The sequence below is a fragment of the Diabrotica virgifera genome, chromosome 5 (genome assembly GCF_917563875.1).
Source record: "Diabrotica virgifera virgifera chromosome 5, PGI_DIABVI_V3a".
NCBI classification, from domain to species: Eukaryota; Metazoa; Arthropoda; class Insecta; order Coleoptera; family Chrysomelidae; genus Diabrotica; species Diabrotica virgifera.
Genome location: NC_065447.1, coordinates 8,573,016 through 8,594,728, shown reverse-complemented (window position 1 = coordinate 8,594,728; position 21,713 = coordinate 8,573,016). Strand labels below are relative to the sequence as shown.

The window sequence follows — 21,713 nt, the reverse complement described above, 5'->3', positions numbered from 1 at the left end:
TCGGTACACAGAAACCGTAATATTTTTCTCCTACAGGGCATTTCAATGACATTTATCTTTATTCTTTCCTCTTGTGTTCGAGTCCAAGATTCACATCAGTATGCCAGAATTGGGAATATTAAGCAGGATGAACACTTTCTAATAAAAAGAATATTATAAATATATTACACAAAAATAAAACTATAATCAACAACGATCAGGTCTATCAATACCATCATAATAAATATAAACATAAGCATTCAACTTATCCGCTTGGTTTCCCAAACTCTTAACTTCCGGTTCACCACAATCAGATAAACTGAAATCAAAGTTAGTAAACCGTGGGCAGTACTCCAGAAATTTCTTGAGATCGAAGTTTTTGACAAGTCTCGCAGGAACTCGTATAGATTCTAAGTTTCTGGTTTCTTTGAAGTTGGTTACGTCGAGTTTGTCCAGTTGGTTATCGAGGAGATTTAGGTTTTTCAGTTTTTTTAAAGGATCGAATGCTCCGTTTTCTATGTGCTGTATTGGATTTCTCTCCAGGCTGAGATCAAGAAGCTCTACAAAGTATAAATACGGTAAAAATTATGTAAATATTTTATTAAAGGTTAAGTGATAACTTAACACGTTAAGTGGTAATTTAAAGGAATAACGAATATTGGTACAGTGGAACCCCGCTAAGTTGGCCTCTGAGTCCGGCTAACCCGGACCGATTTTCGTCGGAAAAAACGAATATTTTTTCACTTTTTTTCAAGTTTGTTACCAAGAAATAAACAATACTGTATCTGTACGTAATTTAGATGTACTTTGCATATGTATTTCATGTTTTTGCAATTATTATAATGTGTATTTGTTTATTATTTATTGTATTTTATTAATTTTTACATTATTCTCCGCCTAACCTGGATTTTCGATAACTCGGATCGGCCGTTGTCCCGATTAATCCGACTTATCGAGGTTCCACTGTATATCCTCTACTACGAGAAAACTTTATGCTGGATAATATTTAATAAATATTACACTTTAACCAATAAAGAAACTATAAAAACTATAAACCTAGATGTAGGAATGGGACAATTGAGATGTCGTTTCTGGCGGGGTGAGCTGGAGGCACTACCCCAGCTACATGAGGCCATGGAGGCAACTCAATTAAATCTACGTTTGTCTTTGACAAACCCTACAAAATCGAAACAAGACAACATAGAGAGTCAAACGTGGCAAATGCATATTGTATCTACAACGACGGCTCCCAAATGAAAGAAGATTGATTCAGGATGCGGGATATACTCCAGATCAATGAACCTTAGTATATAAGGGTAAGTATATGCAAAAATGCCAGCGTAGTTCAGACTGAACTGGCTGATATCTCAATAGCCGCAAAAGAGAAAACCCGAAAAGGTATAGCCGGTAAAACCATAATAATCTACACAGAGAGCAGACAAGCGCTACTAACCCTGAATAGGCCACGTGTCATCTCAGGGCTACTAATGGAGTCACTAGCCCAAGCTTTGGATGGTAACAACATCATCCTGAGGTGGGTTAAAGGTCACAACGGAAATAAAGGCAACCGCCTTGCTGAATAGCTATCTAGAAAGGCAGCAGGCCTAAGAATCTTAGAACCTGGTGATCTTTTTGGCTGGTCAACTGCAACAATCGCGGAAATTGCCAAATGTCACTCCCACACGCAAACCTTGAAAAGATAGAAAGAAGGGCCAGGATGTAGACTTGCTAAGGTAACACTAAGGAACCTAAGGAAAGTCAGCATCAGAAAAGTACTTAAAAATGACCAGGAAAAGCCTACACTTGACAGTTAGTTTTTGAACTGGCCATTGTCAACTAAAGTAAACACTGGGGCTAGTAGACACACCTCTATGCAGGAAATGTGAACGAGGTGACGTGACGAAACTGTCGAGCATGTCCTATGTGAATGGCGATAAAATAGTGATGATAATATCCAACCTCCGATTAGGAGACGCCACTTAAAGAAGAAGAATGAATAAAGAAGAAGAATAATGATGATAGGAAATAATGATGATAAGAAATCAATACCGATGATTTACCTGGTACTTCCGTAAAGCTATCGCTTGAAATTTGTGTAACTGTGGAATCTGTTATACTGAGTAAGATCAAATTTCTGAGTCCTCTCAAAAAATGTTTATCCAAAGTGATGTTCTGGTGTTCTATATCTAAGGCAGTAAGGGCAGTTAAATCCTGAAATGACCCGCTGGTTATATCTACTTTATTTTCGGACAAGGCTACTCGTTTCAGATTTTTTCCATTCTTCAGCGAAGCTCTGGTGATCCTTGGAAGAAATGAGTTCCGTATGTCCAAATCTTTTAGGTCTGGTAGGTTTGGTACTTTAAATTTTTCCAGTACACAGTTATCTAAAAATATAATATTTATTTGTTACTATCAAATATGATCAAATGCCGATCAATACCATTAAAGCACCCCTTTTGATATTGTATTTACACTTGAATCAAAAAATCACAAAAACCCTAAGATTATAAATAAAAAATTGAAAAACCTCGAAATAAAAGAATCCCTCCAACGAAAAATATATGAAATACTCAATACTGACTAGTAGTGTCAGACACTAATACCAATGATATTATGTTGGACCAAATCCTATAAGTTTGAACATTGGTTAATTATATTAATGTAAATGTACATTTATTGCTAAAGAAAATGTTTTTTAAAAATTGTCTCCCTGCATCTGCATTAGCCCTCTCTAAAATTTCATAACGAACTTCTTCTCAATGTTGTTCTGAAGCTATTTTTTTGTGCCATTTTTGCAATTAACTAGTTTTAATGGGAAATAAGCCACAATTTTACTAAAAAAATTCTTCTAGTCTCTCAGCATCCCTTTCTGTTAGTTCTTGGTGTCATTGAAATTTATACGAACGGAATTTATTTCTTTTCTTTATCATTTGTTTTTAATATAGATTTTAGTCCACTACAAATAGTTTCTCATGACTTTTGATGTAAAATAATTAGGGAACCGGGAGTTGAACAGTTTAGAATTTCCCATTAAAGGACCCCGCAGAAACCTTATGGGAAATGGCTCTCTGTCAAATGCTCTGAAACTTTGGGTTTTGGTAGTCCTTGATGTGTGGAACAAAAGACTCAATGGGCGCGTAGCTCCAAAAAATCAAGGTTTTAAGATATAAGCCTCTGAAGTTATAGGTACAGTGAGGACGTTTGAGTTGGAATAAATTCATTTTATCGAGAATGGGCGACTCTGCAGATAAATTACAAATCAGGTCAATTTTTATTTTTAAATTATAATTTTTTGGCATATATATCATACTAGTGACGTCATCCATCTGGGTGTGATGACGCAATCGATGGTTTTTTTAAATAAAAATAGGGGTCATATGATAGCTCATTTGAACGGTTATTGAATTTTCTATTCAATAATATAAATATTAACAATATTCATACAGCGTGTAAAAAATTTTTTTTGAATTAAATTAATTGAGACAAAAAGAAGAATGCATATAATTTATTTAATTCAAAATACATTTTACTGTTGTCCGATTCCAGAAAAAAAGTTTATTTGATAAATAAATATTGTTTTTCGCTTAAATTCAATATTAAATCTGCCAACCACATGCCTCTTAGCTGTTTGAACATTTAATTTAAGCGAAAGGGGTCGTGTGATAGCTCATTTGAAAGGTTATTTAATTCTCGATTCACCAATATAAACATTAACATAATTAGTTATACAGGATGCCCAAAACTTTTTTGAGTTAAATTAATTGAGATTAAAAGAAGAATGTATATAATTTATAAAATTCTAAATACATTTTGCTGCTGTCAGAAAAGAAAAAAATGTTAATTTGAAAAATAAACATTGCTTTTTGCTTAAATTAAATGTTCAAACTGCTAAGAGGCAGGTGGGTGGCAGTTTAATATTGAATTTAAGCGGAAAACAATAGTATCTATCAAATAAACATTTCTTCCTGTTTTCGGACAACATTAAAATGTTTTTCGAATTAAATAAATTATATACATTCTTCTTTTTGTCTCAATTAATTCAATTAAAAAAAAATTTTGGGCACCCTGTATAAATAATTATGTTAATAATAATAAAAATAAAAATGTATACCATTTTGGACTCACCGCCAGATATACCAATTCTTAAGTTTGTCTATATCTCTACCTTTCTGATGAGTTCCAAAATATAACGAAATAGCAATGTTGAAGTGGATATGGGACAAAAAAACCGCAGTATTTTGTCAGTCTATATTTTTGATAAGTATAGACTGTCCTACAAATGTAAATTACAAATACTTGTCTACAAGACCTAATTTTCATGCATCTTATTATTTTCTTACCTATATTTATGGATCTTAGATGTTTGATATTCGAAAATGAATGATCGTCGATCCTTCCAGAACAATTGTTAAGATTTAGAACCACAAGTTTACTAGTGGCAGGGATATTTGAATCCAGATGCAGATCTCTTCCTACCAATCTCACTGTGTTACAGTCAATTGCTGTTATAGTGTCACTTCCACTTACTTGACATATCTGACAATGGACAAAGGATACCAACAGTCCAAAAAATAATATGCATAGCCTAAAAAAAGATAGCGTTATATTACAATAGGTAGGTATATATTTACAGTCAGAACGCTAATAGAGAAAGCCAATGAATATCACTTGAACTTATACATTGGCTTCGTTGATTATGAAAAAGCATTCGACTCCATAGAACTTTGGGCAATAGAGAGAGCTATGAACAACTGCAAGATAGATTCTCGATACAGAATGCTCATACATAATATTTATAAGAAAGCTACAATGAAAATACAAAAATATGAGAAAACCAAAGCTATACCAATCAACAGAGGAGTTCGCCAGGGAGACGTTATTTCACCAAAGCTGTTCACACTGGGACATGAAGACGTGTTCAAAGACATTAACTGGGTAGATAAAGGAATAAATGTTAATGGAAGAAAACTGAGTCATTTCAAATATGCTGACGACATTGTAATATTCGCTATAAGTTTCGAAGAATTACAGAGACCATGATGACGCAACTATTTCAAGCTTCGGAAAAAAGGTCTTAAGATGAACTTGGAAAAAACAAAAGTAATGACGAATACACCGAACATTACAAAAATAACGTTGAATGACATAGATTTAGAAACAGTAGGCGAATACATCTACCTGGGACAGATAATGAAAGTTAACAAAGAAAATCAAACTGCCGAAATTACTAGAAAAATAAGGTTAGTGTGGGCAGGATTTGGAAAACTGAGTTGGATCTTGAAAAACACTAAAATAGGACAATATTTGAGAACCAGAGTTTACGATCAGTGTATCCTCCCTATACTTACGTATGGTTCACAGACGTGGACACTCACCAAGGCCAATATGGATAAAATAGTAAAGGCACAGAGAGCGATGGAAAGACCAATGCTCGGGGTGAGGTTCATAGACAAAAAAACAAATACATATGGATTAGAAGCAAAACCAAAGTAAAAGACGCAGGAGAACATGCTGCCAAATTAAAATGGAGCTTCGCAGGACACAATGCCCTACTGAAGGATAAAAGATGGAATCACGAAATACAACAATGGAGACCGTAGTTAGGAAGAAAAAGTAGAGGAAGGCCACAAATGAGATGGGCCGATGACATAAAAAAGTTTGGAGGACACAACTGGAAACAGGTGGCGCAAAATAGACAATACTGGATTGAATTGGGGGAGGCCTATGTCCAAAGTTGGATTACTGAAGGCTGAAGAAGAAGAAGAAGAAGAAAGGTATATATTTTATAAAAAACATTGTGCTAGAAGTTTAATCGTTTTCTAAGTTCTTTCATTTTCTAAGAAAAAGATTACGTAAAGTAGATACCTAAGAGTATCTTTGCAATAGAAACGATAAAGTGACTTCTATTCCATTAGGAGTTATAATGATATAAGAGAATTATAATATATTTATAATTACAGCGCAATTTGATTAAGGAAAAAACCCGACAAAAATTTAAACAGAAAGAGTAAATTTAAACAGAAAGGATAAAACTATCCGAAAGCTTTCAGGCAGGAGTGCTGTATGTATACTGAATTCGCTCACCCGAGATTCAATTTGACACATTCGGAATAGGATACATACAACACAAAAATTCCTACCTCACACTATTAACTACTCATATCAACCTAAGCTTTTATTAAAAAAAGAAGAATTATTTAAAATAGTGGAAGTGTATACTAAACAACTAAACTCATAAAATTTTGTGGAATTTATTTCTACAAAATATTTTTATTTTGTACAATAAATAATTTTCTCATTTGTTATCAGTACATATTATAATGGAGTAAATAAATAATTATTGATTGGCGTAAGGTTTATGTTATTTATATCTGATGACTATTAATAATATTGGCTATAAGCAGGTATGATATGTTCGGTTGTGTAATAAGTTCCAGTCACATCTAGCAACCTAACTTCTCAAAAAATAAATTAACAACATCCCTGGTCAGTTGTGTCTCAGATTGGCGAATCAACTTTATCTAGTATTATTCAATATACAGTGATGAGCGCGCTAATAACCGGCAAAATAACGGAAAAGCTGGAAAACATATTAATTAGCGATAAAATGTCGATAATCACATCAAATATCGATACGACACCCAACTAAACCGTACTATGCGTATGATAACAGGCACAATTAAGCCCACCCCTACAATGTGGCTACCTACCCTTAGTAATATAGCACCACCCAACCTACGCCGCGAACATGCATTGGTTAAAGAATATAACAAAATAATGGACAGTCGCCAGCTTCTAGTCCACAACGACATCCCCGATATTCTTGGAAACCGTCTCCGATCCAGGTTACCCCCTCTATAATCTGCTCAAGCGCTGCAGCAATCCAACTTTTACTTAAATACCCGATGGAGAGAAGATTGGGAAAGTAGGACAGATCCGCATTACCATAGTCTACCGGACATCATAGGGAAACCTGGCGAATTTGAACGTCCCCGTAAGATTTGGGCAGCCCTTAATCGAATTCGAACAAACTGTGGAAGATGCGCCGACTCCCTCCACAGATGGGGTAAACTCCCCTCGCCTTCTTGTGCCTGCGGCGCTGCAAGACAGACGATCAGTCACATTGTTCAGGACTGCCCACGCAGAGCATACACAGGCGACCCTATAGACTTTGTAATGGCAACCGAAGGGTCAATCGAATATATAAAAAAATTGGACATCTGTTTGTGATGCATTGTATAATGCATAAATCTAAATATATTCTGTGATATACTTAAGCCATACGCTAAATAAATAAATAGCGATAAAAACCTTTAAATGTACATTTTATTTATTGTTTCCCACTGAGACAGTGGCAGTTTTAGTTGATATACTTCTCTGATACGTCTAAAGGTGGTAAACAATAAATATAATGTAAATTAATCTCACAACTTAATATGTTTTTTCATCTTTTGCGTTATTTTGCCGGATATTAGCGCACCCATCACTGTATACATTGATAAGACCCTGAGAGAGTGGAAACAGCTGAGAGAGTGGAAATTTAATAGAATGGCAGATGACACTGCACAAATGATCAAATTTTTATTGCACAAATCAAGGAAGGTGTGGAATATACGTCAAGGAAGAATATAGAAAGTAGGGTCTTGATATTAACATAAAAAAACAGTAGCTATGTATAGGAAGGAAAGAAGCTTTGAGAAAATTGAAATTGGACCAGGAAAAAAAGTTGGAATGGGACAAGAGGTAGGAATCTTGCATTCGATTGTGTATAATAAATATAAGAGAAGGTACAAAGAAACGAATCTATAATGCCATTATATACAATATTAAAACCAGTTTTAATATATGAGGCAGGAGTATGGTAATTAACCAAAACATATAAATAACGTCAAACTATTAAGTACTGAAATTGACTTTTTTAAAAGCACCTCAAGCAGATCTTGGTTGGGACACATAAGAAATGGCGGTATTAAAAGACATAGAAAAACAATTGACATAAGAATATAATAGAAGACATAGAAAAAAAAGCAAGTATTAACCTGACCTGGACCCCCAAAAAGATTAGGAAATGAGGAAGTCTTTCAAAAACATGGATGAGGGCTGAAGGATGAAGACTGCCAAAAGAAAGGAGTGGCGATTAGGGAACTGAAAGACGTATTACACTATGAAAAGTGTTTTAATTTGTATACTACTATTAGTTACTGCTATAGTTGCCATTATTACATATAATAAAGCGACGATATGGTTCATAAAAAATGTTGTGCATAATAGGAACAAAGAGACATTACAACTCTCACATAATTAAAGAGTTTTTCTTCGCTCTGCGAGTAAACTTTATGTAATTGTTGTATACATAAAAAATTATTATAATAGTAGTACTTACATCGATATATTCATATTGTTCATTTTGGAGTTAAATTTCTTATTATCAGTATATTTTTATTAAACCACTATCCTTGCACCATCAGTAAACAAACTAAGACACCACAAACACAATCTTTGCACGCCGTTTTTTCTTTATTTATATATTTCGCCAAATACATGTATCACTTTAGTCAAGTAACATTACTAAGTAGTGGATTATCAAAGCAGGGATCATTATTCTGCATGGAGGTCATGTCAATTTATATCTTAACTCGTCATTTCTAAATTAAATAAACAATTTCTCAATTATATCAATTATATTTAAACTTGTTAATGTTAAAAATGTAAGAAAAATATAATTTTATAAGTGATTAAATTAATTCCGAGTATTTTAAAGGTTGCGGGAATGAGTAATTGACAGTTTAAAGAAGAGCGTAGGTCTCCATGTTTTATTAGACTTGATAGAGGGTCTCCTGCTATATAGAGGTGGACTACCTTATAAAAGCAAAATTTAGAGCACGCATATCTAACGCAAAAAAAGGTCACAGCACAAAATACACAAAATATAATACTGAGGTGTTAAAATCTGAAACTGCTAGAGCTAATTACATGACAATATTAAACGGAGCGTTACCAAAAATCGAAGAAATTTTAAGTATAGAAGAGCATTGGACTAGATGTAAAGAAGCTATGCACACAGAGGCTGAAACTGTATTAAAACCTATCAAGACCAGAAAAACGGAGATTGGTTCGATGAAGAGTGTAGACATATCAAACAACAAAACATGAAGCATATAAGAAACTCCAGCAGCGCAGAACGAGATCAACTCTGGAAGATTATGAAAATCTTAGAAGAGAAGAAAAGAGACTGTTTAAAAGAAAAAAGAAAGAACAATACGAACACGCTCTAAACGAAATTGTTAACTACCACAATGGAAAAGACTCACGAAAATTTTACCAACAGATAAACAGCTGCAGAAAAGAATTCAAACCCAGAATAATAGCCTGTAAAGATAGGGACGGCTCTAGTGGTCACAAAGAAAAGTTAGTAACAAAGAACAGATACTACACAGATGGGCGAACCATTTTGAAGAACTGCTTAGTGGCAATTAGCGAGGAACCGCAAAGTGGGCGACGCCTGGTGGCGAATTTGAAAAGCATCAACTCAAGGAAAACATTGACTTTGCCATTAATTTGTGTACATATTTGTGGTCAGTTTATGTTGTAATTAACAATAATTTCGACTTAAAAAAACTATTGCAGTGTTCCTCAGTATTCATTCCTATTATACTCTACGTAATGACCTAAATTAACCAATGCCAAATCACACATTTTGTTAATTTAACCTTTGTATTAAACGTAGTATTTTTTAATGTTTAAGCGACTGCAAAATTAAATAAATAAATAAAATGTATATATTCTGTACATAGAATGTACATTGTTATGCAAAATATCCCGACCACTTCGTAATTTCCAGAACACAATTACATATTATAAAATAAATTCACCTACTTAGTTTCTAAGTTTCCAGTTTTTATTGAATTAAAAATTGTTATCTGTTGGTGTAAAATAAACTGTAGTGCACCTATTAATTAAATTAAAAACAAAATTAGAAATCCTAAGATATATTAATAATTTTTAGAACGCTGTGTGATTATCGGGGGGCCAGATTTTTTTATGAAAAAAAAAAGGTAAAAACAAATCAGTAGTTAGCATTAAATTTTAATGAATGCATACAGATTAAACATAATTTTGAGTCGTCTGTAACTTATAAGATGTCTTAGTTGCAAAACTTAGTGGTTACTTTGGCAAAACACTCCTGTAAATGATTTTAATTTAACGTTTTAGAACTGTGAATTCAAATGACAAAATGAATTGTTTTCCTAGAGTTGTCGTCCATCTTTGAAATTTTGAGCGCCCTCTGTTGGAATTTAATTTTGCGAATCATGAAGATGGTGAGATTGAGGATCCAATGTTTTAAATGAATGAAGATGATTGGCAACCACTCCCCACCGAAGAAGAAATTAGAGAAGGCATCTTAACACTGAAAAATAATAAAGCCCCCGGTTCGGATAATCTCCCTGCCGAACTTTTCAAAAACGGCGGCGACACCCTCCTAAAACGCATGCATAAACTGATAACTTCAATCTGGCAACAGAAAGAAACACCCACAGACTGGAAGTTAGGTTGTACTGTATCCTCTACACAAAAAGGGAGACGTGATGGTGTTTGATAAGTATTATACTTAATAATAGAAGCGTCACTCTACTCAATATGGCATATAAATGTTGTCCAACATATTGTACAAAAGACTCCTCCCCTACGCCGAACAAATAGTGACTTCGTTAATAGAAATAGAAATAGAAGTACGACTCCGTTAATAGAAATAAACTTCTACTTGATATGGTAGAATTTCGAATACCGTTTCATCTTGTCCAATTAACTGAACTTACACTCACAGGAGCAGAGAGCATGGTAAAAATCCAAAACGATCTCTCAAGACCCTTCCATTGCAAAAATGGACTAAGACAGGGTGATGGACTATCGTGTTTCTTATTTAACCTGACATTAAAAAAAAATAATTCTAGAGTCCCAGATTACTAGGAATGGTACTATCTTTAACACATCAGTACAAATTGTCGGATACGCAGATGACATAGACATCATAGGTAGGTCCACAGAATCTCTGACTGAAGCATTTCGGTCGTTAAGAGCATCTGCATAGAGAAATATAAATGTTCAAAAGACCAAATATATGTGTTGCACTAGGTCAAACAACCCGACGCCTACAAAATAATAATTGATGACCTAGAACTAGAAGGTGTCGACACCTTCATATACTTAGGCTCGCTGCTAACTAAAGATAACAATGTCAGTGAAGAAATTAAAAGAAGAATAGTGCTCGCCAATAAGTGTTACTATGACTAATTGACTGTATACAAAACACTAATAAGACCAGTGCTAACATATGGTTCAGAAACTTGGTCACTTACACAGAATGACCAAGAACTGCTTAAACGTTTTGAGCGAAAAATACTAAGACGAATATATGGAGGCATAAGAGAACAAGGTTTGTGGCGCAGGCGTTACAACTTTGAGTTGTATAGCAGTTTTGGAGAACCTGACGTTGTAAAATTCATTAAGGTAGCACACTTTAGATGGATAGGTCATGTAATCAGACGAGAGGAAGATGCCATAGTCATAAAAGTTTTTGACCGAAGAGGGCCGATAGGACAACGAACAAGGGGAATACCGAGACTTAGGTACCAAGACAACCTAGAAAATGATTTGAAATCTATTGGAATTAGAGCATGGAGAAGAGTTGCCAGAGACAGGGGCAAATTAGAGGATTGTTCTGAAGAAGGCATTGGCTAATAAAGAGCTGCAACGCTACTGATGATGATGAGAGGGTCTCCTGGGGGTTAGAGTGAGTTTATTGAGTAAATAAGCAAATTGCTTTGCAATAGAACTCATTAAAACTACTAGTTTCAAATCGTCTTCTTCTTCACGTGCCATCTCCGCGGCGGAGGTTTGCAGTCCTCTTAGCCATTCTGAATTAAATGCGCGGCTCAGAAAAGTTCGATAGATGGACATCTATACCATTCCTACAAGTTGCGCAGCTTTCTTCTTTTTCTTCTAATGGCACTACAACGCTTTGTGAGTCTTGGACGCTTAACAATGTTCTTCCATTCTGCCCTGTCGGATTCTTTCCTTTCGCCACTGTCTAATGTTCATGGTTTTAAGTTCTTCCTCTACGCCGTCTATCCATCTTTTACGGGGCGTTCCTCTTGTTCTATTTCCTTGACGCTTCCATGTCTGGATTACTTTTACAGCTCGATTATCTGTAATTCTTTCTAAGTGACCAAGCCAGTTTAGTCTTTGTGACTTTACAAGCGATCTGCAGTCTAACAATATCTGCGATCTGCATTAGTTCATACAGCTCGAAGTTCCTTTTAATTTTCCACGAACCATCGCTGCAATGGATTGGTCCAAATATCTTTCTTAGTATTTTGCGCTCAAATATTCTCAGTTGAAAAAATAAAATAAAAATTCCATTTTTATTCAGTTGCAATGCCAATTCCATTTTTTTCAATTAGAATATGAAGCGCAGTCCAGCCCTCTGAATCGACGATTTTTGACTCTTTTTAGAGTCTCATCGGAGAGAACGTAGGTCTGCTACTCCATACTCCAATTGACCAACACCGAGAGTTTATCCCCCACACCGCAACTGACTTAAATGGACTAGGTGACTAGCATCATCTGGCAATTGAAAGATGAAGTAGTTTTCAATCCTAATAGCAACATTAATAATATTTAAAAATATTAAAATATTACTAAAAGATTTTTAAATTGAAAACTTATTGGTCCATTTTCTTGGTAACACCTCCAAGGCTTCTAAAATTTGCAAGCCAGATGGATGCTGAAGCGAAGAAGACAAGAGGGAATTCAAAAACTTACAATTCACGACCCCGTCTGTTCAGCTGGTAAATTCCAACAGAAAATGGACCTAGTTACTCAAAGAAGTAACGACAATATAAAAATAAAATAAAAATTCCATTTAAAAGACTAAGTTTTTCAACCTAATAAAAATATTTGTAAATTAAATATTTTTAAAAGATTTTTAATTGAAAAACTTTATTGGCCCATTTCCTGGTGACAACCTCCAAGGCTTCTACAATATGCAAGCCAAATGGATGCTGCAGTGAAGACTAAAGGGAAGGAATTCTACACTATGCAATTCACAACCCCCGTCTGCAGCGTGGTAAAGCTCCAACGGAAAATGGACCTAGTTACTCTATAGGAGTAATACTAATATAAAAAATAAAAATGTATACCATTTTTATTCATTCAGTTGCGGTGCGAAACCAAAACTGTCTTAATTTTTACTCAGATCAGAGAGTGCAGCCAGCACTCTTATCGACGATTTCACCTCTTGTTAGAGGTTCATCAGAGACTGCATAGGCTGCTTTTCTCTGGCCCAGGTAAAAATTTTCGACATATCCATCTCCCACCGCAACTGACGAGATGGTAGTAGGTGCCTAGCGGCATCTGCTAAATAAAAGACTAAGTTTTTCAACCTAATAAAAATATTTGTAAATTAAATATTTTTAAAAGATTTTTAATTGAAAAACTTTATTGGCCCATTTCCTGGTGACAACCTCCAAGGCTTCTACAATATGCAAGCCAAATGGATGCTGCAGTGAAGACTAAAGGGAAGGAATTCTACACTATGCAATTCACAACCCCCGTCTGCAGCGTGGTAAAGCTCCAACGGAAAATGGACCTAGTTACTCTATAGGAGTAATACTAATATAAAAAATAAAAATGTATACCATTTTTATTCATTCAGTTGCGGTGCGAAACCAAAACTGTCTTAATTTTTACTCAGATCAGAGAGTGCAGCCAGCACTCTTATCGACGATTTCACCTCTTGTTAGAGGTTCATCAGAGACTGCATAGGCTGCTTTTCTCTGGCCCAGGTAAAAATTTTCGACATATCCATCTCCCACCGCAACTGACGAGATGGTAGTAGGTGCCTAGCGGCATCTGCTAAATAAAAGACTAAGTTTTTCAACCTAATAAAAATATTTGTAAATTAAATATTTTTAAAAGATTTTTAATTGAAAAACTTTATTGGCCCATTTCCTGGTGACAACCTCCAAGGCTTCTACAATATGCAAGCCAAATGGATGCTGCAGTGAAGACTAAAGGGAAGGAATTCTACACTATGCAATTCACAACCCCCGTCTGCAGCGTGGTAAAGCTCCAACGGAAAATGGACCTAGTTACTCTATAGGAGTAATACTAATATAAAAAATAAAAATGTATACCATTTTTATTCATTCAGTTGCGGTGCGAAACCAAAACTGTCTTAATTTTTACTCAGATCAGAGAGTGCAGCCAGCACTCTTATCGACGATTTCACCTCTTGTTAGAGGTTCATCAGAGACTGCATAGGCTGCTTTTCTCTGGCCCAGGTAAAAATTTTCGACATATCCATCTCCCACCGCAACTGACGAGATGGTAGTAGGTGCCTAGCGGCATCTGCTAAATAAAAGACTAAGTTTTTCAACCTAATAAAAATATTTGTAAATTAAATATTTTTAAAAGATTTTTAATTGAAAAACTTTATTGGCCCATTTCCTGGTGACAACCTCCAAGGCTTCTACAATATGCAAGCCAAATGGATGCTGCAGTGAAGACTAAAGGGAAGGAATTCTACACTATGCAATTCACAACCCCCGTCTGCAGCGTGGTAAAGCTCCAACGGAAAATGGACCTAGTTACTCTATAGGAGTAATACTAATATAAAAAATAAAAATGTATACCATTTTTATTCATTCAGTTGAATAAAAAAACATTTTCAACCTATAATTCATAGGTTGAAAAACTTAGTCTTTTATTTAGCAGATGCCGCTAGGCACCTACTACCATCTCGTCAGTTGCGGTGGGAGATGGATATGTCGAAAATTTTTACCTGGGCCAGAGAAAAGCAGCCTATGCAGTCTCTGATGAACCTCTAACAAGAGGTGAAATCGTCGATAAGAGTGCTGGCTGCACTCTCTGATCTGAGTAAAAATTAAGACAGTTTTGGTTTCGCACCGCAACTGAATGAATAAAAATGGTATACATTTTTATTTTTTATATTAGTATTACTCCTATAGAGTAACTAGGTCCATTTTCCGTTGGAGCTTTACCACGCTGCAGACGGGGGTTGTGAATTGCATAGTGTAGAATTCCTTCCCTTTAGTCTTCACTGCAGCATCCATTTGGCTTGCATATTGTAGAAGCCTTGGAGGTTGTCACCAGGAAATGGGCCAATAAAGTTTTTCAATTAAAAATCTTTTAAAAATATTTAATTTACAAATATTTTTATTAGGTTGAAAAACTTAGTCTTTTATTTAGCAGATGCCGCTAGGCACCTACTACCATCTCGTCAGTTGCGGTGGGAGATGGATATGTCGAAAATTTTTACCTGGGCCAGAGAAAAGCAGCCTATGCAGTCTCTGATGAACCTCTAACAAGAGGTGAAATCGTCGATAAGAGTGCTGGCTGCACTCTCTGATCTGAGTAAAAATTAAGACAGTTTTGGTTTCGCACCGCAACTGAATGAATAAAAATGGTATACATTTTTATTTTTTATATTAGTATTACTCCTATAGAGTAACTAGGTCCATTTTCCGTTGGAGCTTTACCACGCTGCAGACGGGGGTTGTGAATTGCATAGTGTAGAATTCCTTCCCTTTAGTCTTCACTGCAGCATCCATTTGGCTTGCATATTGTAGAAGCCTTGGAGGTTGTCACCAGGAAATGGGCCAATAAAGTTTTTCAATTAAAAATCTTTTAAAAATATTTAATTTACAAATATTTTTATTAGGTTGAAAAACTTAGTCTTTTATTTAGCAGATGCCGCTAGGCACCTACTACCATCTCGTCAGTTGCGGTGGGAGATGGATATGTCGAAAATTTTTACCTGGGCCAGAGAAAAGCAGCCTATGCAGTCTCTGATGAACCTCTAACAAGAGGTGAAATCGTCGATAAGAGTGCTGGCTGCACTCTCTGATCTGAGTAAAAATTAAGACAGTTTTGGTTTCGCACCGCAACTGAATGAATAAAAATGGTATACATTTTTATTTTTTATATTAGTATTACTCCTATAGAGTAACTAGGTCCATTTTCCGTTGGAGCTTTACCACGCTGCAGACGGGGGTTGTGAATTGCATAGTGTAGAATTCCTTCCCTTTAGTCTTCACTGCAGCATCCATTTGGCTTGCATATTGTAGAAGCCTTGGAGGTTGTCACCAGGAAATGGGCCAATAAAGTTTTTCAATTAAAAATCTTTTAAAAATATTTAATTTACAAATATTTTTATTAGGTTGAAAAACTTAGTCTTTTATTTAGCAGATGCCGCTAGGCACCTACTACCATCTCGTCAGTTGCGGTGGGAGATGGATATGTCGAAAATTTTTACCTGGGCCAGAGAAAAGCAGCCTATGCAGTCTCTGATGAACCTCTAACAAGAGGTGAAATCGTCGATAAGTGTGCTGGCTGCACTCTCTGATCTGAGTAAAAATTAAGACAGTTTTGGTTTCGCACCGCAACTGAATGAATAAAAATGGTATACATTTTTATTTTTTAATTCCATTTTTATTCAGTTGCAATGCGAGGGCAAAACTATCTTATTTTTCAATTAGAATACGGAGCACAGTCCAGCCCTCTGAATCGACGATTTTCGACTCTTTTTAGAGTCTCATCGGAGAGAACGTAGGCCTGCTACTCCATACTCCAATTGACCAACACCGAGAGTTTATCCCCCACACCGCAACTGACTTAAATGGACTAGGTGACTAGCATCATCTGGCAATTGAAAGATGAAGTAGTTTTCAATCCTAATAGCAACATTAATAATATTTAAAAATATTAAAATATTACTAAAAGATTTTTAAATTGAAAACTTATTGGTCCATTTTTTTGGTAACACCTCCAAGGCTTCTAAAATTTGGAATTTTCTGTTGGAATTTACCAGCTGAACAGACGGGGTCGTGAATTGTAAGTTTTTGAATTCCCTCTTGTCTTCTTCGCTTCAGCATCCATCTGGCTTGCAAATTTTAGAAGCCAAGGTGTTACCAAGAAAATGGACCAATAAGTTTTCAATTTAAAAATATTTTAGTAATATTTTAATATTTTTAAATTTTATTAATGTTGCTATTAGGATTGAAAACTACTTCATCTTTATTCTCAGTTGATTTTCATCAGTGGTTGAAAGGGTCCACATTTCACATCCATATGTGACCACTAGTCTAATAACTGTTTTGTAGGTTCGCAGCCATGAGTTTTTGTTTCAAGAGCTTCCTCATTTTGTTCAAATTTGTTCGTGCCTTTTCTATGAGCACTCTAATTTTTTTGTATTTCTTTGGATTTTTTCTGTTATTGATCATGGTGCCAAGATAGTTGTAGTTATCTACTCATTCAATTATTTTCCCGTTAATTTTGAACCTTTCAGCACTATTTTGACATGATTTTGAAATCTTCATAAATTTTGTTTTATTGATATTTATTAAAAGATCATATTATCTTGCATGATCAACTATCTTGTTAATTCTTCTTCTTTAGGCATCATAAACCTGGATGGGTCTTTGCCGGTCTGGCTATATTCTCCAATCAGACCTCTCTTGTGCCATCCTCCTCCATTGTCTTTCATTCAATTTTCAGGTAATATTCCACGTCATCCAACCATCTCGTCCTGGGCCTTCCTTTTTTCGCCTTCCTATCTGTTTCCATTGTAAAATTTTCTTTGTTGATTTTGTATCTTCTTGTCTATGAACATTTAAAAATACTGAAGGAAGATATTTGCAAAATTAACTTAGGTATTAAGCATTTTGTAAAATAATTTCTGGACAAATAGAATGAAAAAGAAAACAAAAATATCTAAAACAAGAAATCTGCTTCCATCTGCTTCCATCTTGCAAAAATGTAGAACCTTACCAGGCACTCAAATTTATCTGTTTGTCCTTTGTTAAGTGTGTAGTTATATGTTAATTTAAGTTGCCACCAAATAGTCCGTTCTTACTTACTTACTTACTTAGTCCTAAGCCTTTCTACCTTTAGGTGTAAGGCTGGTGGAGTTGAGTTTGGCATTGTAGTCTCCATGCTTTCCGATCTTGCGCTAGGTTTCTTGCACTTTCCAATGTCAATCCCTTCTTCTCGACTTCTTTCCTGATTTCATCTACCCACATAACTCTTGGTCTCCCTCTTTTGTTTTTCCCCCGCACTCTCGTTTCGAACACTCGTTTTGTTAGCCTCTCGTTCGACATTCTACACACGTGCCCGAACCATCTAAGTTGTCCTTCTACTATTTTTTCATTGATTGGTTCTAGTTTTAGGTTTTGTCTAATTGTTTCGTTTCGTATTTTGTCTGTCCTCTTTCTGTTTGCTATTTTCCTCAGGAACCTCATTTCCATAGCATTGACTCTGGATTTTTGTCTCCCCGTCAATGTCCATGTCTCGCTGCTATACATGATTGTTGGTCTAACTACTGATTTAACGACTGCCGTTTTTACTTTTTCCGGTATCTCTTTTTTCCCAAAAAATGTTGTTTTCATAGTGTTAAATAAGCTTCCTGTTCGTCCCATTCTCTCGTTTATTTCCATGTCTTGTTTACCATTTGATTCGATTATTACTCCTAGGTATTTAAAAAATTCCACTTGCTCTAGTTGTTTCCCGTCTAATTCTATTGCATGTGTCTTCTTCGTATTTGAAATTATCATTGTTTTTGTTTTCTCTGTATTAATTTTCATATTTATGTTTGATAGTTCTTCTTCTAGGATTTCAAGATTGTTCTGTAAGTCTTCTCTGTTTTCTGCTATCAATACCATGTCGTCTGCAAATAGTAGCTCCGATAGTTGAGTCTGTTTCATTTGCCAGTATCCTAATGTTAGTTTTCTCATTCTTCTCTTGGCTTTCTTTATCGCTTCATCCAGTACCACTGAGAATAGCAGTGGACTCAGCACGCACCACGTCCGTTCTTTAACGGTAAAATATTGCAAAACCTTTAAATTTTAAAGAACCTCTTGGATTGACATGAAATTTGGCATACACATAGCTAACAAGTCAAAGAAAAAAAGTGATATAGTGCCGATATGTGCTTTTGCCCTGGGTGTGGTTTTCACCCCCTCTTGAAGGTGAAAAAATATTCGTCCAAAGAAAGTCAGGAAATGGATAAACTGGCTAATTTTAAGTAACTTTTCTTCTATAGAGTTTTTTCACTAAGTCAATACTTTTCCAGTTATTTGACAGTGAATATGTTCATTTTTTCAACAAAATTTTAACGCTTTTAGACGGTTTTTCGTAAATAACTCAATTAGTAAGTATTTTGTCGAAAAAACATTCTTAACAAAAATATAGCCTGTAAAAAATTTTAAAAAATGGTGTATATATCACGTCTCTACACCTAGTAAAAGCAGAGTTATAGCTAATGAAAAATAGGCTCATATTCGTCAAATTTAAAATGGAGTACTTTAACGTGAAATAACCAAAAATTAAGCACATTTCGGGGAAAATTCATTACAACTTATTTAAAGTGTTTAAAAAAACTTCATTTTTGTTTATTAAAAAATTTCTAACATCAAAATTAAACAAGTTACGCTCAAAATAAAGTTAGTCCTTTTTGGTTTTGGTAAAAAAATCGAGAAAATCACCCCCTAATTAGTATCTTAAATGAACTTAATCGTTACGACTTCACAAGTTTCCTGACTCGTGTATATATTGTTTATAATATGATCTGTAAGTTTCGTAACTTCAAAGTCCTTATTATTGAAAGGGTTGTAGTTAAAAGGGGTTGAACGACTCACTGATCACGAATGTATGCAAATTTAGAAACACCAAATCTTAATCAATTTTTGTCTAACAGAAAAACAAAATAATACATAATATGTATTCAGAAAAGCAAATCTGACTTTTTCGTTTTTCGAGATTTTGGTATCTCTAACAATTTTTAAGTTATTTTGAAAAAAGCATATTTTTCAAAATTTAAATTTTTAAAAATTTTACTTTGAAACAAATTTTTTTCAAAAATAAGCACTTTGACTCGATCAAACTTACAGATCATATAAACACAACATAAGTAAAATAATTTGTGGAGCGGTAACGATTAATTTCATTTAAGTTGCTAATTAGGGGGTGGTCTTCCCGATTTTTTTTGCAAAAACAAAAGGAACAACAAACCGTTAAATTTGATGCTAGAAACTTTTTGTAAAAACATAAAAAACACTTTAAAAAAGTTAAAATGGGTTTTCCCCAAAAAGTGCTTAATTTTTTGGATATTTCACGTCGAAATATTATATTTGAAATTTGGTGAATATGAATCTATTTTTCATTGGCTATAACTCTGGTTCTACGAGATCCAGAGACCTAACTTTTTACTTTTTTATGTGCTATATTTTTGCCAAAAACGTTTTTTTTTGACAAAATACTTATTTTTTGAATTATTTGCGAAAAACCGTTTAAAAATGTGGTTATTTTGTTGAAAAATTAACATATTCACTCGCAAATAACTCGAAAAGTGTTGACTTGGCGAAAAAGCTCTATAGAACAAAAGTTACCTAAAATTAGTCAGTTTACCCATTTCCGGACTTATTTTGGACATATATTTTTTCACCCCCAATAGGGGGTGAAAGTCACCCCCAGGGCAAAAGCACACATCGGCACAATATCACTTTTTTTCTTTGACATGTAAGCTATACGTATGCCAAATTTCATGTCAAACCAAGCGGTTCTTTAAAATTTAGAGCAAAAACCGTGAAAGAATGGACTAAAACTATTTATATAGTATTTCATATTAAATGACATTCGAGGATAATACCTTCTTTTTATTGACGAAATGCCCCCGAAGATGCTCTAGATAGCGAAAGTATACTTGTGCAAGATTAAATAAATATTCAGTGCTCGATATCTGCCTTTGACTTTGTAAAATTAATATATTCGAGCATTCAACCATTTCCTATTTTAAAACAAAAAAGTTTAGAAAGCTGGAATAGTTTGGATATGTGATATGTCTTTTCAGTGAAGTAAAACCTTCTACACCTTTTATTTCGGAAAAGTATTTAGTATTTATTTAAATATTTTATCTTTAATATTCTTTGTCGTCTTTTATATTTTATATTTAACATTCTCTCATTATGACCGGACTTAAATATGATGTCATTTTATAATTAATATTTTATGTCTAATAGGCCTGGATCCCGCTTACCAAAAAAAAGTTTATTAATAGGAAGCTTAACATTTGTTAATAGCTTAACGGTATCTAGTCGGACAAATTTTGATGTATGGGAATACTAGAACTGTCAAAGTTTTAATTGTAGAACGTGATTTTAATTGTGGAACGTGTCACCCTGACAAGTTTATGATTGTGAAAACTAGCAAGTTTTTTTTAAGTTTATTCAATAGCAAACTTTATATAGTATATGAAAAAATGTTTGTCCGACAAATATGTTGGGCATTTTAATAAGTCCGACACGTAGAACATGTCAAATGACATGAATTATATTGGTGGTAAATAGCAGTCGGATTTTTGCATGAGAGTTTAATGAAAGAGTAACAAATCAATTGGAAATTCTGTCCGACAAAATACATGGGACGTTTTCGTAGTCTGACGTTCCAAATTTTTAACCTGTTCCACAATTAAAACTTCCCCTGTTCCAGTGTTCCCATACATAAAAGTTTGTCCGACTAGACACCGTTAAGCTATTAACAAATTTTCAGCTTGCTATTAATATACTTTTTTTTGATACGCGGGATTCAGGCCTATAAATCTAATGGTCATTTTTGCATAATGATCTGGCTCGAGGGACCAAAATGTTTAATCACCTTAT

At 34.6% G+C, this 21,713-nt stretch overlaps 2 protein-coding genes across 2 annotated transcripts in view; one reads left to right on the top strand and one right to left on the bottom strand.

The window, feature by feature from the left end:
* Positions 1-21,713, top strand: part of LOC114331047 (cerebellar degeneration-related protein 2) — a 168,717-nt gene that overhangs the window by 24,813 nt on the left and 122,191 nt on the right. The window lies entirely within an intron of this gene.
* On the bottom strand, positions 136-8,577 carry LOC114335769 (transforming growth factor beta activator LRRC33). The gene is made up of 4 exons (XM_028286095.2): positions 8,363-8,577; positions 4,320-4,564; positions 2,040-2,363; positions 136-539 (listed from the first exon to the last, which is right to left on the bottom strand). The coding sequence occupies exons 1-4, from the start codon at positions 8,383-8,385 to the stop codon at positions 187-189; spliced, it is 945 nt and encodes a 314-aa protein (XP_028141896.1). The 5' UTR covers positions 8,386-8,577; the 3' UTR covers positions 136-186.

Coding starts and splice junctions, on each gene's coding strand:
- LOC114335769 (XM_028286095.2), bottom strand. CDS start 8,385: ATGAACAATATGAATATATCGAT. Junction 2,364..4,319: donor TCTAAGATCCATAAATATAG/GTAAGAAAATAA, acceptor TTATATTTTTAG/ATAACTGTGTACTGGAAAAA. Junction 540..2,039: donor TAGCTTTACGGAAGTACCAG/GTAAATCATCGG, acceptor TATACTTTGTAG/AGCTTCTTGATCTCAGCCTG.